General features: G+C 44.5%; 1 protein-coding gene across 1 annotated transcript in view; it reads right to left on the minus strand.

Moving 5' to 3' along the window:
* LOC128785030 (regulating synaptic membrane exocytosis protein 1-like) overlaps window positions 1-16,287 on the minus strand; it is a 112,504-nt gene extending 96,217 nt beyond the window's left edge. Inside the window, exon 1 of the mRNA XM_053937109.1 lies at window positions 15,876-16,287. Within this exon, the coding sequence (XP_053793084.1) occupies window positions 15,876-16,039 (164 nt within the window). The 5' untranslated portion in view covers window positions 16,040-16,287. The remainder of the gene's footprint in view (window positions 1-15,875) is intronic.
* Window positions 16,288-18,555: the final 2,268 nt, after the last annotated feature.

Below are 18,555 nucleotides of genomic sequence, written 5' to 3' on the forward strand. Positions count from 1 at the left end.
GGATCTGGGAGCCACTTCCACTTGAGGAAATACCCAGGATAGGTTCAAGGGAGCTCCCTGATGGTCAGCTCCAGAATCCAACACCTGCTTCCAGGCTCTGCTCCTGCTCCTCTGCTCCCTGCTGCCCACAGCTACAAAACCTGGTTTACAAGAGCAGCCAGCTTCCCACCCAGTCCTCACTCCTAAAGTCAAGGAGTAGTACCACTGGACATCTCAAACACCAGCTGTGTTTAGACAACCAAATCCCCTCCTGGGAAACAACAGCACAGCTTCAGTGCTGCCACCACACCCCCAGGGACAGTGCAGACATACCCTCTGCCATGACTGGACAGTGCTTTGTATCTCTGAACACTGACTACAATTTGTCCTCTCAGCAACTTTTTATGAACTGAGCAAGACATTTGCACTGAACAACACTGCATTTTCCTTACAATTTTCCAGGAAGCTCACCTTAAACAGAAATGCAATTTATTATGGTAAGAATGGCTCCTTAACTCAGCTTGATTTGGCTAAGATTTTATTTTATTAAGAATATTATTACAATGCCTGGAAGGAGGAAGAAGAAAAACTGCACATGTTCTAAAAATATTACAGATTGAACTCTGATGTCTAGATATACTGTATGTAATAAATCAGATATAGATGTGATATATATCCATGTAACCACCATGATTTAAACATCTGGAAGGTAAGTAAAAATGAAAGCCTTAATGAAAAATACAGTATGAGATAAAGAATCATATATTATAGCTTTATAAACTGTCTTTGAATTCAGCTGGGAAGAACCATATTACTATAGGGCATTTGAACTGCCTTCTAGAGAACAAACTCTAGTAGTACTTTTCAGGCTTACAACATAAAACAAAACATATTTTGGGAACTAATAAAAATAGAACGCTGACAGCCCTGGCATGCAGCTCTCCCAAGGATATTTTGCTACCAAATAAGAAAGACTTAACTTCACAGTATAAAAAAACTTGCAGACTGCTAGATTCTGACAAACTATGGAACTGCTTTGGGTTTGTGTGGCAAAGCTTCGGTAGCTGGGGATCTACAGAGTGACTCCTGTGAGAAGCTGCTCGAAGTCTTCCCCATGTCCAACAGAGCCAATGCCAGCTGCCTTCCAAGATGGACCCATCACTCACAAAGGCCAAGCCCATCCATGTCAGTGTTAGTGCTGCTGGGATAATCATAGAATCAGAAAGTCATTAAGGTTGGAAAAGACCTCCAAGTTCACTGAGTCCAACCTTACACCAAATGTCACCCTGACAATTAAACCCTAGCACTAAGTGCCACATCCAGTCCTTTCTTGTACACTTCCAGGGACAATGATTCAACCACTTCCCTGGGCAGCTCACTCCAATGCTTAACCACCCTTCCCATGAAGAAATTCTTCCTGATGTCCAGCCTGAACCTCCATGGTACAGCTTGACACCATTTCTTCTTCTCCTGTCGCTGATTGCCTGGGAGGAGAGCCCAACCCCCACCTGGCTGTAAACTCCTTTCAGGCAGTTGTAGAGAGTGATAAGATCACCCTTGAGCCTCCTTTTCTCCAGGCTAAACACTCCAGGTCCTTCAGCTGCTCCTCACAGGACTTGTGCTCCAGACCCTTCACCAGCTCTGTCGCCCTTCTCTGGACTCACTCCAGCACCTCAAAGTCCTTCTTGTAGTGAGGGGCCCAGAACTGGACACAGCACTCAAGGTGTGGTCTCACCAGTGCTGAGTACAGAGGGACAATCACTGTCCTGGTCCTGCTGGCCACACTATTGCTGATACAGGCCAGGATGCCATTGGCCTTCTTGGCCACCTGGGCCCACACTGGCTCATGCTTAGCCATTGTGACCCAGCAGCTCCAGGTCCTTTCATCCGGGTTGCTTTTCAGTCACTCTGCCCCCAGCCTGTAGCACAGCACAACAACTCACAGGTTGTGAGGCAAGAGCAGGACCCAGGTCCTGGCCTCATGTTGAGCCTCGTACAGTAGGCTCTAGACCATTGATCCAGCCTGTCCAGATCCTTCCTGCCCTCCAGCAGATCAGCACACCCACCCAACTTGGCATTGGCTATAAACTTACTGAGGGTGCACTCAATCTCCTCATCCAGATAAAGACATTAAACTGGCCCCAGTACCAAGTCCTGGAGAACACCACTGGTGACCAGCCATCAGCTGGATGTGACTCCATTCACCACAACTCTCTGAGCCCAGCCATCCTGCCAGTTTTAACCCAGATAAGAGGTCACCTGTCTAAGCCATGGGCTGCCATTTTCTCCAGAGGAAGTCAGTGTCAATGGCTTTACTGAAGTCCAGGTCAACTGCATCCTCAGTCTTTCCCTCATCCACTAGGCAGGTCACCTGGTCATTAAAGGAGATCAGGTTGGTCATGCAGGACCTGCCTTTCCTAAATCCAGGCTGGCTGGGCCTGATCCCCTGGTTGCCCTACAAACACTGCATGATGGCACTCAAGATGATCTGTTCCACACTGGGGCAAGGGAAGACTGTGAGGAGTTCTCCCCTGAAAAAGAAGGAATGGCAGAGACAACATGTGATAAACTGACTGCAGCCTCTATTTACCATCCCTATGCTGCTCTGAGGGAGAAGATAGAGAAAATCAGGAGTGAAGTTGAGCCCAGTAAGAAGGGAAGGGTGGGGGGAGGTGTTTTAAGGTGTTTTATTTATCATTATCCTACTCTGATTCTGACTGGCAGTAAGTTAAATTAATTTCCCCAAGCTGAGTCTGTTTTGTGTGTGACTGTAACCGCTCAGTGATCTCCCCATGCCCTTATCTGGGCCCATAAGCCTTTCACTATATTTTCTCTCCCCTGCCCAGCTGAGGAAGGGAGCAACAGAGCAGCTTTGGTAGCCACCCAGCATCCAGTCACAGTGAACCCAGCAGAGCACACAGCAATAAAAGTTTTCCTTTATTCTCTGTCGCCTCAACTTTAGTCCGGAGGAAAATGTAGTTTTCCTTTTCCTTCAGGGAAAACACTTTTAATTTTCTTGTTCATTCAGTTCTTGGCCTCTGACAAAGGAGTCAAAAGGGTGGCAGTTGCCAAAGTCACTTATTGATTTTTCTTGGTTTATTTATGAATTCCAAACATGCAAGTGTCTGTCCTCAAATTTTAACAGCTGGTATTTCACACCATTAAGTAAATTGCCAGGAGGACTACTTCCTTTCCACCTCTGCAACTTCCACATAACTAGTCAGCTGCCCTCACAGAAAGTTCATCAAACTTTGGCTTTCATAGAAAGTTTTCAAACTTAGGCCTTCGTCACTAGAGCTGTATGTGAAAGTTACCTGCCTTTTCTACTTTAAATAAGGCTTTCTTCTGTGGTCTTAGTCTACTAGTACATGGGAAGGAAAGCTCTCTATTAAGATGAAAAGTAATAGGAAGCAAAGGGAAAAGTAAAAAGGTACAGTATGAGATCAACAGGAAGTTTCAAGGCTAATCCCAGTACAATACATTGCAGTAATCTAAACAGAATGAGACAAAAACAATGAATCACTCAGTCCAGGTCTTGATTTCAAAGACATATGGCAAACACTTATAAGCAGGCAGAAAAAAAACACAAAAAGATAAATTTTCCAAGGATAGAGCTGAAAGCACTCCCAAACTACAAACCCTGTAAAAAACTAAGCAGGCAAACCCCTTTCATAACAAGGAGCATTCCTGTTGCTGCTGTTCTCCTCAAAACTCTTCCCTCATATTGTTCATGTCATTAATTTTACTTGACATCACCAAAATCTCAGCTTTTTTCCTTTTGATCCCATACAGAGCAAAAAGCAAGAAAGAAAGAATCAGATCACCTTGGCTGAATGAAAGATAGAGCATTGTCGTCTCACCAGCCATGTAACCAGAACTCCCCAGCTCCTTTTCTACATGAACTGCTTAAACCTGGTCAGACAAGGGACAAGCTTAGAACTTGAAACATGCCCCCCAGAAAAAGGAGTGCTACAAGTGAACAAACCTGCTGAAATTCCTGAAAATAATTCCTGAAAATTCCTGTAAATTCCTGCTGAATCCCTGAACTGACCAGTCAACTCCCAAGAACTTGTGTTAATCGTTTTTTTTATACTGAGTGGATAATTGTTTGAAAAGTACCTTTTTAAGGGGTGATATTTTGCTTTAAGCTAATGAAGAAAGATATAAAAACACTTTGCAAGATAAATTATTAAGATATTTTGCTTGAAAAAGTGAGAGCTTTTAAATTTAAAAACTACAATCAATATAATATCATTTAAAAACACAAAATACAAGAATCATAATATATTAGTGAGGTTCTATATTCTTAGAATAGATTTCTCATCAAAAAATCAATATCTAATTTTGCTCTGAAATACAAGAAAAATGTACCATGCATTTAATCTCAAAGAAATTTACACTTTTTTTACATATACACTAGCAGAATCAATTCATATAATCCTGCAATTTCCACCTTTGAGTAAATACAGTTCCTTTCTGTGAGTATATTGAAAAACAGCTTCTTGGAGAAACCAAAGGAAACCAAAATACACTATTGAGACTGCAGGAAGCTAGGGGGTATGCAGAACACAAAGTAATTTAAAAAATACAGATACACATCTAAACAGTGATAAATAAAGTGGGGTGGTTTTTTGTTTGGTTGGTTTTGGTTTTATTTTTGCAGAAAAGCAGGTAGCCATGCCTTGGTTTCATTTTTCTTAGGTTTACTCTCTATGTAAGACTTGGGGTGTAACTGAACAATTTCTGGAAGCATTGGGTAAAATGTGCTTTGGTCTGCAAAACACAAGATTTACACAGAGGTATCCCATTTAAACAGACTGAAGAACTCTTCGATTTTACTTCAGTTAACAGATGTGCTTCCAGTGAGACTTGTTCAAGGCAGAGAGTCACCACAGCAAATCAAACTCAGCAAAGACACAGGACCACAGAAATATAATGTTTTGCTGGTCCATGGCAGCAACTGTGTCACTTGTCCTTAAGATATGACTGCAGGCAAAATTCTCCCTAATTTTCAGCTCTTTAACAACTTTCACCAACGTACTCTGCATGTTTACAGCAATGCTAAGCAACATGATGTTGCAATTAAAGTCCATAAAGCAACTTGTACATATTTCTGTACAGCTTAGTTCCATATTCTTAGGCACAAGCACATATACACATATAAAACCTCTTTTAATTCTCATCCATAAAATGCAAACCCATTACTCTGACACTTTGCAGGTAGCATCCTGGGCCAAAATCAATAGAGTTAACCTAGGATGATCTAGAGCCCTCATAAATTCTGTCCTTTCTTCTAAACTGCCTCAGCTCATGCTCCACATGCTCCATCAAACAGCTGCCTCCCTGGTCTACATCTATAGCTAAAAACACATGACCAGCAGAACATTAAACTGTACAGCTGAAGTTTGTCATGCAATGTCAAACTTTCTGCAATAAATAATGGTACCAAGGAGACTTAGCACTAAAAGTAACTAAATATACTCATAGCTTTTTCACATTATTTTACTGCTCAAGCTTTCACATTTTTTCATCTACATCTGTGCAATATCATTTAATCAGTACAAAATTTAGTCTTCTAATGTCAAATGTCAAAATTATTCTAAAGTTAATACTACAAATAAGCAAAAGTGCAATGACTTTACTTTGAATATAACTTAACATAAAAGGCTAATTAAAAATGTAGAGAATCATGAATATAAATGAAAAAATACCCTGCTTTCTTAGAATTTGCAAGTGAAATTGTGCAAAGAAACAAATGAGAAAGCTCAGACAGTTATTACATGCGATTTTGCATAGCTCTTGATGCTTTTTCCAAGACCAATGGAAACACTAAAAGAAAACATGGCTCATCACTAAAAAAATCACTAAAAAATCATGGCTCAAAACACAAGTAAACATATTCAATCATCCAGCTCCCAGATTGGCCATTTCTTACATAAACTGCTTCATTGTAATTCCTTTCAAAATCCTATTACTAAACATTTAATCTTTAACCTGATTAATACCCACAGATGTAAACAGTTCACAGTGAAAACTTTGGATTGTTTGTATAGTGTAGGACCATAGATTTTCTAAATATCTGGAAAGAGAATGATGTATCAATAGAAGTATTACAAAATCCTAATTTATGGATATGATTTTGAACTTTTCACAGTATATTCAAAGACTTTAAAATTAATATATATTTTACAAAAATGCAGACAAAACCTTCATGAGCAGTGGCTACAAGATTTTTAGTGCTTGCTAGACTCACAGTCCAAACAAGGTTAGACAAAAATGTATTATTTTTTATTAGACATGCTAGCATAAGATGTAGACAGCGTTTTGGATACATAAATACTTTGATCAATTCAGAGCATTCAGTATTGGTAACCTAGAGAAACACTTGAGAAGACACTTCACACTTAGGTTGTTCAAGCGTGTGAAGACTTCCATTAGCAATTTTCAGAACAAACAGAGTGCAATATAATCGTACTTACACTAAAATAGTGTTGTTGGGCTGCGCTCCATTCATGACCAATGTCCTAATAAATTTCACATAATGAAGTTCGGAAAGTAACTCTCAATTAAGAATCTTAAAGGAAATAACCGTATTCTGAAGGAAGGCATTTAAACAACCATTCTAGAAATTCACTAGAATTTAGTTTTTATTTAAAGTCCAAAATACACAGAAAATTATTTTTTGGTTCCAGCTCAGATCCTCAATATTTGAAAGAGTTAATTTGCTAGATCCACCATGGTCATCACTAAGAAGTGTAGCTCTATCTGCTGGGCTCATCCCTGATCAAAAAGCAACTCTCAGGCCATACACTGATCTTCAGTGACTCCAGGAGGCCTTAATATAGGAAAGACAGATGAAAACATTAGGAGATTTCTAACACTATATTTTTATTACAGATATATGAAAAAACTCCATACAGACAGGTACATTCCCTTATCTTCAACAGTATGAACAGTGCTTACCATAAGCAAAGTGTACAAAGTCCTGACACTGAAAATGAGACACACATGATGTGAAGAAACTCCAAAATTTGTACCTAAATAGGTGTTCTAATTCAATCTAGAACTGTCTGGAAACAGCTACTCATTGTGCCGTGTCTCTTCATGCCTCTGAAGTGGCAACTGTATGAATGGTTTTGTGTGTCATTATTCTGAAAATTGCAACTAGCTCTCTTGCCTCTATAACAGTTACAGAAAATATATTTGGACCATGGCTTTCTTGCTTAAAACTCTCTGGACATAAGTATCTGACATGCAATCAAATTGTGAGGATGATTACTTCGGTTCTAAATACAAAGAATTACAACGCTATCCTATCAATTGTCTAAGAAACCATTAAATCAGACTCATAGTGGTGTTATTGTCTGCTGCTTGTTGTGAATATCAAAAGTAAGTCTCACTAAAATTTACTGTCTGGATTCCCAAACTAAGCTACACTACAAACATTGCATAATATTTTACCATATCTATGGAGTATAAAATAAGGGATAAAGCAACTATAATTCTTGACAGATATAGATATCTGATAAGGTATCTGCATCCTTACAGATCTAATACCTGGATTTGACTGAGGCAAATCATACAGAGGTGTAAATCTGGTGAGGTGTAAATCATTTCAGTAATTGTAAATTTATGCAAGTATTTTCAAAAAGCAGAATGAAACTACTCACTCTGTGTTTGCAGCTGATGACATAAGATTTTTTACAAGTTTTATCATTGCTGGGAACTGAAGCCAGATTATAGGCACACAAGCTTTTTCCCCTAAAACATAATTGCATGCTAACATCTATTAATTAAAACTGATAGGCCCAGGAGAGTAGACAAATGCAGCAGTCACCAGTGGATAGAGCAAAGGAGAAAGTAAAATGAACAAGAAATTATAATTGGCTCGATTGGCAACCCAAAACAGAATTTCAGTTTTGTCATTTTTCACCTTCAATAATATCTGCATTTCAACAAGCTTGAATACAAGGGCAGCAGTATTTTTAAATAGCCTTTTCTTAAGGCATTAATCTCAAGTCTTAAAATGCTTAGTAACCACTTGATGAAGGAAGCATGCTACATCTTTGTTAGATGCTTTCCTACCCAAGGATGCAAAAAATTCTTTGTATGAGTCTCCAGAAATAAAAGAGTATTGACAAGACTGAGAATTTCAAATCTCTCTTAATGTTGCTCTCCCTCTGCTATCTTCCAGAAAAATAAACACCAGGATAGTACCCCCCCCGATCTAAGAAGAAGCCTCTTCTACATAATTCCTTTTAAGATAAGGTTTATAACAATTCTGTACTTTGAGAAGTTCCTGCCCAGAGATCATGCTCTTTCACAAAGTCTTTGCCCTTCTGCAGGGCACAGATAATGCCCTGAATTTGAAGAATGACAGACTTCTTAGTTAGAAAGTATTCCTGCAATGTCAGACAAAGCTGGCAATGAAGCTCTGGCAGAATCTTGCATCAAGTGAAGAATCACGTGGGAAGACGCATGCGCAGAAATAATGCCCTGTGCATTCCAATAAAACCACTTAAACTGGGGCCAGAAAAGAGCTCTGGACAACAGTCTGCACCTCAGACGTTCCACAAGCTCAACATTTGCCAATCTGAAGCCTGTATCTAAAAGATGGTAGGAATGTTAATTACTGTCTGTCATCCCCTATCACCTGCTGCTCTTCTGTAGCTTTTAAGAAATGCCTATCAATCTGCTATTGTCTGCTGACAGTCTCCAGCTCCTCCTCAGCAGTGAGATGGCTGCCCAGTAGATCAGTCAATGACTGTCTCATAATTGCCTTGCTAGTGACTGTGTTAAATTCTGAATGTTTTGACTCCTTAGTCTCCTTAGAAAACTCAGTCCACCCTCAAGTGAAAAAAATCACTATCAATTCTCTGAAATACCCTGAAAAGCATGAAAACACTCCTTACAATTCTGAGGTCACCACAAGTAGTCTGCTCTATCAAAACACATTTATGGCCATACCTGCCCTCTCAGACTGATGAAAACCTGAAGCTTCATATGTTATTAAATTCCTTCTGATGCTTCCATTGGCCAAAAGGCCACAACAGTTTCTGCACTGTTCAAATTATCTCTCCTCTTCTCTGAGCAAAGACCTTGGGCAGGAAAGAGAAAAAGGTGAGGAGCAGTGACCAAGGCAATCCTTTCCCTGAATGATTTGAGAGCATGTTTAGATACTGGTCTCTCTTGTAAGCCTGAAAACATCCAGCCTAAGTCTTGCACAAGAAGAAAAATCCCAGGGAGGCAACCAACTGGAAAGAAGCTCTGCAAAGAAGCAACTGAGAATTCGTGGTCAACACCAAGCTGAATGTGAGCCAGCAACACACACTTGCAGCAAAGAAGGCCAATGCCATCCTGAGCTGCACTGGAAAAGCATCACCAGCAGACTGAAAGTGCTGATCTTTGCTCTCTGCCACGTCTGGATGATAAATATACTTCTGGGCTCCTCGATATAAGAAAGACATGCTGGAGCCAGTGCAGCAAGGAGCCATAAATACAGAAAAGGGACGGGAGGACATCATGTGAGGAAAGGCTGAGAAAGTAGGGACTGTTAAGCCTGAGGAAAGAAGACCCAGAAGGATTTTTGCACTTGTAAATTCCCAGTGGGGAGGACTAAAGCAGACAGAGCCAAACTCTTCCCAGAGTTGCCCAGTGACTGAGCTAGAAGCAATGGACACAAACTGAAACACAGGAAGTTCCATCTGAATTATTACTGTGAGGGTAGCTGAACACTGGAAAAGACTGTCCAGAGAGGTTGGGGAGTCTCCATCCTTGGAGATACTCCAAAGCCACCTGCACTTGGTCCTGGGCTCCCTGCTGCAGGTGGCCCTGCTCTGAGCAGGGGGTTGTACCAGACAATATCCAGAAGTAAAATAATTTCATCGTGGATTTGTACACTCAAGTGTCAGGATCAGAGTTGACACTGCCAGGAAGAGTTGCAAGGTCATATTTGAACAGTCTTTCTGGGTGATTCAAAGAGCTTAAAATACCCACACACACAATAAGCAACCTACACCCTGCTCCCTGCACCACCATAGGGTCTGAAACTTGGTGGTTCCAAACTGCTTTAAGTACAAAGGAAGAAATAAAGGCTCTCAAGCAGAAGCCTCCATTCCTCCTGCTCCACTGCAGAGAAAGTGAGATTCCTGCAGCCATGGAAAGAATAAATAAAAGGGAGGCTGAATCAGAGGAGAGAGTCTTGGTTTATTGTTTATCTATTTCATCCTTCAATTCCTTGGTGCCAAATGCACAACCAGTTCCCAGAACTCTTAATTCCTCCACTGTTTCTCAGTGGAATTAAAGATAGGCTTTCGACCTTTCATCCTAAAGATAAGATAAAGACAGACTTCCTCAAGATGGCCCCTTCACTCTCACTGTTATTTCTGGAAAGTGGCCCAGTTTCAACAGAAAGGAGGAAGAATGATCCTACCTCTTCCTTCCCTGCTTTTTGTGGAAGGGCAGTTATTACTGGGGACTTACAGCATACAGGCTAAGGTCTTAGAACCATACTTCCTCCTGTTGCCTGTAAGAAAATGAGGATGGCAGCAGCTGCCCCTTTCAGCAGTATTCAATGTGTTCTGACCATGTTAGGTGTGGCCCAAGTGTTAGAAAGGGAGAAGGAAAGACATTGTCTCCAGAAAACTGGTTGAGAGCACAAGCCTCCTGGTCATTAGTTAATCTTCAGTAGTGCAGGCTGGAAGCTTCCAGGTGCCCCAAGGAAATTATAGAGAAGTTACTTTGCAAACCCTGAAACAGATATTCTCACCAACTGCAAGCGACCAGGATTTGGCAGCCCTGAAACATGAGCAGCTGCAATATCCCTGTTGATTCTAGAGAACTGAGTTCTATTAAAATTATGCTTGCATACCATACTAGGTGGTCAAAATAAGGTGTTAGCATCAATTTTTCCCTATTTATTAACTGCCATGAAAAATCCTGAGATAACTTTTAAGATAGGAAGTTTTCAAGTATATGCTACCACTCTACTGAAGCTACGTGATTAGTGTTACAAAACTACAAAGCACCTCCCGTGTCGTAGTTAACTTTCCTACTACTGCTGCTACCTCAGCCAACAATCAGCCTTCTTATGTCCCATCAGAAGCTTAGTAAGAGCTTTTATCCCCACTTAAGTTTGCTCTGGCAAATGAATGATATGGTAACTAGGAACTTCCTAATTACTGGCCAAAATTTGAACAGAACTGGAACTGTGTTCTCAGCTGCAGTAGTTTCCACTTTGTACTTGCCTAACGTAATGAGATAAGGCACACAAGTACATATGAAGCAAACCTCATCTTTAAGTACACACATATATACAATTCTGTGATTTCTCTATGATTGAAGTTTGCTGTACATAACTGTGTTTTTTTCAGTTCAAAGCACCTTATAACCACAAGCAAAACAGCTGTCTCAGCCTACTTAGTGTTCAAATGTACACTCTAAATCTTTAAACTATTTTTTAGTTTCAATTTTACACACACACACTTTTGCAAATGATGGTTTGTTTCGCTCTTCAGTCTCATTGAAAACTTACCCTTTCATGCTTCTTCACAATTTTTTAGTCACATCAGTCACCTGTTGGGCAATATCTGGACTTCAGGCTAGACATCAGCCACTCAACATGAAACTCTTCCCTTCCAGCTACAGGAGTATCTACCAAGTAAAACAGGAAAAAATGCCTCCGATGTGAATTAGTCTGCAGAGGAGGCCATTTTACTACTGTTCTATGCAAACATTTATTCATACAAGAACACAGCAAAAGCTTGGGTGTCTAAGGCCAAGTACTCTTAAAAGAGATAATAAAGACTATAGTCTTCAGAGATATGCACAAAATCTGGCAAAGTCGAACAGGGAAACAAGGAAACAAGAGTGGATGAGAGTTGAGCATACCATGGTAAAGCCCCATCTACCCAACGGACTGCTCTCCATGCAGTTTTCAAAGGTGTGGCAAATAAGAAAGTGATGCTCTCCCAGCCAGAGAGGAACAAAACACAAAGCTCTGAAGCTCCAAGATGAGATAGAGGACCTGCTTCCTACTCCCAGACTGTGAGAGTGCACTAAAGAGGTTTCAGTTTCTGCTTAGTGCCTGGCAAGCATCAACGTGTTTATGTGGATTTGAGTCTTCAGTGCCATGCAACAGATTAGGACCACAGTTCATTGAAAGAAGGCATGGATATGGTCTCAGGAATACCTAGTGACACTGTCCCTGTTACAGAAGGAATGCAGAACTTGCCTTTGAATGTGAAGGCAATTTCAAGGCAATCAGTCAATGGCAAAGTGTTCCTTAAGCCAAGGAACACCTGTTCATAAAACATGCAAAAGAAGGAACCTTCACAAAAGCCCAAACTCCTCAACACATTACTCCATGGTACTCAACAAGTCATAGGACAGCACAGTGTTCCCCTTCCAAAAACAGCACCCACAGCAGTGTGAAATCTGATATCGGAAGGGTGCAGGGAAGACAAGGTCCCTGCCGCTGACCAGGTATGGCTAGAAAAAGAAAGTCACTCTGGCCAGTATAAGATGTACATCTTTATCCTAGGGGAGTGACAAGCTCTGTTAGCCCCACACAGCTGAAGGAAACTCAGCAGACCAGCAAACTGACAGATAGGGCAAGTTCCTGGAAAAGCAGAGAGCAGGTGGTCTCAAATGGAAGGATGCATTTGTAAGGCTCCAGTGCAGGCAGTGAAAACAGCTCAGTGTCCATAGTCCTGCGCCCTGTAACAGCGCCCTGCTCGCGGCTGGCACGCTGCAGTACGTGCTGATGTCAGCATGAACTGGCAGAGAGGGTTTGCATGGCTTTTCGCTCAGAGTCAGAAACAGGCATCAGGAAGACAGAGAGGATAGGGACACAGCCTCTTTACTGATGACCCTAACTGCTTTCACTTCTCCTGAAATCCATGTAGTCCACTCACACAAGCACTTCAATTTCCCCTGGATCCACAACTTTATGACTACTGTGTGAAGAATATAGTCATTTAACCAATATTTCTTCCTATGGTTTTCTGCTATGAGGAGTGCTGGAAAGGAAAATTACAAGTACTGTTTTAGAAACTTTCATTGCTATCAGGACATCCAGAACAGGAGAGAAATACTGCACCCTTTTTAGCCCTTATGATTCATGAGACAGCACATATCCGGCCTCTGATCAGCCCAGGATTGAAGGTAGCCTAGTTTGCAGCACTGATTCTCAGCTTCACTTTCAGGGAAAATTACAGATTTGCATGTGGGTGTTACAGATGGAAACATTTCTCCACCAGGTGGTTTTAATGAAAACCCGTGGCAGTTTTGTTGAGACATTTGGACAATCAGAAAATCTTTTAACAAAGATAATAGGAAGGGGTAGTGATGATATCTGACTTTTATAATATAGCTGTGTCATCTGATAGCACCACTGTATATTTGTAACAACTCATTATAAAATTATGGAAGTAAATTCTTGCCAAAATTCCAGTCTTAAAATAGTTACTCTATGGAAAGGTGTGTAAAACTCTTATCCCAAAAAGAAAGTAAGTGCTTAGCATATCAAAAAAAGGCAAATCATCTCAGAAAATCTAGTGGCTCTCTCTAAGAGTTGAATCATAACCCACAAGAAATATATTTGCTGTGACTTGATTTTTACAAACTAACAATATAGGTAAAGCAAGTATACAGGTTTGTAAGTTTTCCAATGTATTTTCCCTTAACTTATGGCTCTTTAAATAAAGACAGAAATCTATTTAAAATCACAATTCCTCAGGCCAGTGGAGAGTATAGACTGTTATTATCTGAAAGAACTTTTGTAGGGAAATAAACTTTGACATTTGGGTACCACAAACCTTTGAAGATAATATAAAGTAATTTCTAGTTGAATTCGCAAAGCACCATGTTTGCCCTCTTCTAAAGATTACATTTGAAGTGTCCTAAGTTCATTTAGTGAAACTGCTGAAGATCCCATAATCTCATAGGAAAGGAACTATCAGTCCAGAATTCGGAAACACCAGTGCAAAAAGAAAAAAAAAATAAAAAGAGGGGGAGCAAAAAAAGGAGGAAAATTTATTCTCCATCCAGTATTAACAAGAATAGCACTGAGAAAATACCATCTCTACAAACGGTAGTTAATTTTCACAGCGACTGTAAGATTTATAGTATTCCTCTACAACATCATCACAGAACCAGTAATCTTCTTCATAGAATAAAAGCTAAATATTTGTAGAGAAGTAGCTGTGCTGAAGGACAAGGAACAGAAGGATACATATAGTTTAGAGCCTTTGAGCTACTCCTTTATTTAATTTTTTTCTGATGAATAGAAACTGAGGAGGAATCCTTCACTCACGTTTCCCCACAGTGACTAACGCAATGCATTCTCACAGAACATTTCTCATTCCAATCACCCCACCTCCAAGGGTAGCCACACCCCAAGCACAATGAACTGCAACAGGAAACTGAACTCTTCGTCTTGAACTGAGATCCAAGCATCACAGTGCTGGACAGCTCCCAGCCAGTGCTGCGCTGGCAGCTGGGCCTCAGAACCCACCATTGCACAGATCTTTAGCAGCCCCTGTAAAAATTCAGAGTCAAAAACGAATAGGAAGGGACAGGGACAACAATGTACTAAAACGCTCTCCCAGCTCCACCATGCACAGCGTACGGGGCCGAAGTCGGGAGCCTGCGGGGGTTTGGTCCCCAGCCGTGGGGACGCGCTGGCACCTGCACGGCTCAAGTGGGTATTTCCGATGCAGCCTAAAAAAACACCCAGATCACGTCACACCTTCAGCGCATCCCTTCCGAGCACAGGTGCACGCAAGCAGGCGACAGTGAGGTAAGGATACACCTCCTGTGGCACGGAGGGTCTGCGTGGCGTCAGAGGCTTGCACCGTTCCAGTCACCTCTCCCACCACCTCCCGCCCGGAGCGAGCAGGCCTGACGGGCTGTCAGAAGAGGAGAAACCGTGATTCTCCTCCACAGGCCACGACTCCAATCTGTTTATTCTCATCACTCGCAGTAGGCGATTCAGCAACGTTACGTTCGAAGCCTCCGACTGACGGAGGAGGCTAAAAAATGTGATCACATGCGATGTTTGGCAGGGACGAGGGGGTGAGGGAAAAGGTTCAAAAGAGGCTGTGGGGATCTGGTTTCCAAACATGGCACCTACCCACACCCCGCGTTCCCCGCACCCCTCCCCGTGCCGCCGGCAGCGGGATAAACCCACTCCCCCGCCGTCCCGCCACCTCGCTCGCACGCACGCACGCCCGCCCGCTGGAATGATGAGCAGTGCGACTAATTCCATCTATTGCCTAATTACGAACGCCCTGCTGCCCCACGGCGCTCTGCTGCCCGTGGCTGCCCGCCCTGGAACCAGCGGCGAGCGGGCGGGCCGAGGCCGGCGGGACCGGCGGGCGGAGCAGGGGCCGGGGGTGTGCCGGGCGGGGGCAGCCGCCCCGGCCCCGCGGCGGGCGGCAGCGGGGGCCGAGCCAGGCGGGGGCAGCACGGCAGCCGCGGAGGCTCCCGCACGGAGGGAAACCCCACCCAGCGGCCCCTCCTGGCAGAGGCGGGGTTTTGGGGACCCCAAAGGAATCCCACCTCGCCCCTCACCCCCGTGTCGGGGTTGCCGCCCGCCCTGTGCCGCCGGCTCCCTCGGGGCGGGGAGGGCCGCCGTCCCGCTCCGTCCCGCCGTGCCGGGCTCCCCCAGCGGCGCTGCCTCGGGAGGAGCTGCCCGGGGTGGGGAAGGAGGAAGTTATGGGCCGGGAGCGGAGCGGGACCGGGGCTCCGCGGCGCCAGCCCCGCCGAGCTGGGCGAAGCCGGCTCCGGGCACCGGCCGGCTCCCGCTGTGGCAGCGCCGCCGGCGCTATGAGCACCCGCCGGCGATCGGTGCATGAATGAGTGCCTGAATGAATGAATGACTAGCGTCTACTTACTTGAGCATGGCCTCTTCTTTTTCTTCCTCCTCTTTCTGCCGGTCCATCACTGCCATGATGATGTTCCTCTCCTCCTCTGTCAGGTGGCTCAGGTCGGGCAGCTCCTGCATCGGGGGAGGCACCGTGGGCGGGCGAGGGCCGCGGGGCCCCACCGAAGAAGACATTTTCTTTCCGCCTCTCCCTTACACCTTCTACCTTTGCACGGCGAACCCAGCCAGCCTCTCCTCCGCCCCCTTCACAGGGTAGTCCTCCGAGCAGCGGCAGCCGGCAGCTCTCTGGCAGCAGCGGAGGAGGCGGAGACCCAGCCTTTCATGGTTGCTTGCATCCACCCCGGCCCGGTGCTGCCGCTGCTCGCTCCCTTTGTTTCCGCGGCTTCGGGGAGCTCAGGGGCTGCCGCGCCGCCGCCCGCAGCCCATCCTCCCGGCGGTGGGCGTGCGGGGCGGGGGTGCGGTGGCGCGGAGGGCTCCGGATCGCCGCCGGCGGGCTGCGTGTGGGAGCGGGGGGGGCGGTGCGCGCCGCCGGCCGGCCGGGAAGGGCGGGTGCTGCCGCCGCCGCCGCGATGCTCCGCCGCTGCGAGCCTGGCGCTGGAGGAGGGAGCGAGCGAGCGAGGGAGGGAGGGGAGCTCGGTGCCGGTGAGGCGGAGTCCGAGGCGCGGCGCCGCTGCCTCTGCCCCTGCCCGCGCCGGGCGCCCGGGCCGGCCGCGCCTCTCTCTCCCCGCCGCTCGCCGGGCTCGCCCGGCGGACACACGGCCGCGGCGCTGGCCCCGGCACCGCCGCCCTCCTCACGTCCTCCTCCAGGTTTCCTCACCGCAGGTCCCTGCCCGGGTTCCCGCCAGGGCTGCAGGCTCGCCCGAGGCAGGGCCAGCCGTGGGAGGGTGCGGGTTTGCTGCGGGGCTGGCTGGGGCGCCGGGAAGCCTTGGGCTTCCAGTGCTGCCGACACTCCCTCGGGAGTAGCCGTGCTGGCCCCAGCTACAGCCCCCTTGCCTTAAGCCAGCGCTGTCACCGCTCGACCGTCCCTTCCTTAAGAGTCCCACGCTTCAGCACTTTCTTCATACGCTTCTTAAACCCCGTTAGTGCTACCCATGCCATGGTCCACACACACCTCCCACGGGGGTGACAAGTGCTCTTTTCGATCAGACTCATTTTTTTACTGTGACCCGCTAAAACTGTAAACGAAATACGTTACAGTGCCGACTGCTCAACTGAGGGGTTAGTGCACAGTGAAACAAAACGTCATGTCCAGACAGAGATCACTTCCCATCCAATTTCTGGTCTACTAGCTCTGAGTAACTTCATTTTGAGGAGCTGGTAATGAATGCAGTACCTTTTCTCTACTGATCATCTGCATGTAACCCAGTGGCCAAAAGCTCATGCCTCTAGCTCTGAAGCGTCCTCTGCTCACACATGTGCCTGTCAGTGAATGAAATCATTCAGGCTACTTAGAAATGCAAAGTTAAAATACAGAGAAAACTGCACTTTCAGGTAGAATGTGAGCTACCACTAACAGACGCTGATACTTAAAACCTCTCAGTCACGCTTCTGCGGAGGTCACAGCATGGAAACAGCTCTAGTTTCTAGAGAGATCATCTGATGAGCACGAACCAAAGGGGAAAAAAATCTATGCTGGCAGTGTTCAATGCTTCTTTCTGCCAAACTTGCCAGGTTTGGAACAGGGAGAGGGACCAGATTTCTCCCAGCCACACTAATACCTCTTGCACAGATTCTGAAAGCCATGAACCTTCGTGACCCTCTGAATTTGAGAGGAATTACTGTGGCCATCTGCCTGTGTCCCCCCAAGAGATTTTCTGCAGGACACAATTTTGATTACACAAATTATGAAGAAAAAACATAATAAGCACTATGGTTACCACCAGAACTTTTGTAGGATAATGTCTGTGTTCAGTTCAGAAACTGAAGTTTTTCAGCACATGAAGGAAACAGAAACTTGAATGACCAACAGATGGCTCAGAAGAGATTACAGTGGTGTTAATAAGCAAAGCACTATGAAAGGCTGGTAAATATAATAATGTCACACTCAGTTTAAAACACAAACCCTCTACTGACTCGTGTGGTGATTTGTCCCAGGGCCTGGCCACATTATTACTGCTAGATGTAATCCTTCTAGCTAAGTACTAACAAATCAATAAAATCACTTCCCACCATCTGTGACCAGCAGGGAAGATAGCTTTCATGTTACAGGCTGGTGCTGAAGAATTTATCCATTCATTAACAACAGACAGCCACTTCAAGGAAGCAACGGAAGTTTCCACTAAAGAAAGCAAGACTGAAAAAAATAAGATGATGAGAAGAAGGTGAGGTACCACCATATGTTTAGTATCAGAAATAACTAGACATAATGATCATGTTGTTATAGGTATACACAGGTATACTCAATCCTTCAGATAATATTCAATCCTTCAGATAACTTGGGGAGGTCCTGCATGTGCCAAGTAAAGGACATAGCTCAAGTAACAGCATTCACTAGAGCAGTGGCCTTAGTATTCAAGAATCACAGCTTTAAGCACAAACTAGACATAATGATCATGTTGTTATAGGTATACACAGGTATACTCAATCCTTCAGATAATATTCAATCCTTCAGATAACTTGGGGAGGTCCTGCATGTGCCAAGTAAAGGACATAGCTCAAGTAACAGCATTCACTAGAGCAGTGGCCTTAGT

Source organism: Vidua chalybeata, chromosome 3, assembly GCF_026979565.1.
Source record: "Vidua chalybeata isolate OUT-0048 chromosome 3, bVidCha1 merged haplotype, whole genome shotgun sequence".
In the NCBI taxonomy this organism is placed as follows: Eukaryota; Metazoa; Chordata; class Aves; order Passeriformes; family Viduidae; genus Vidua; species Vidua chalybeata.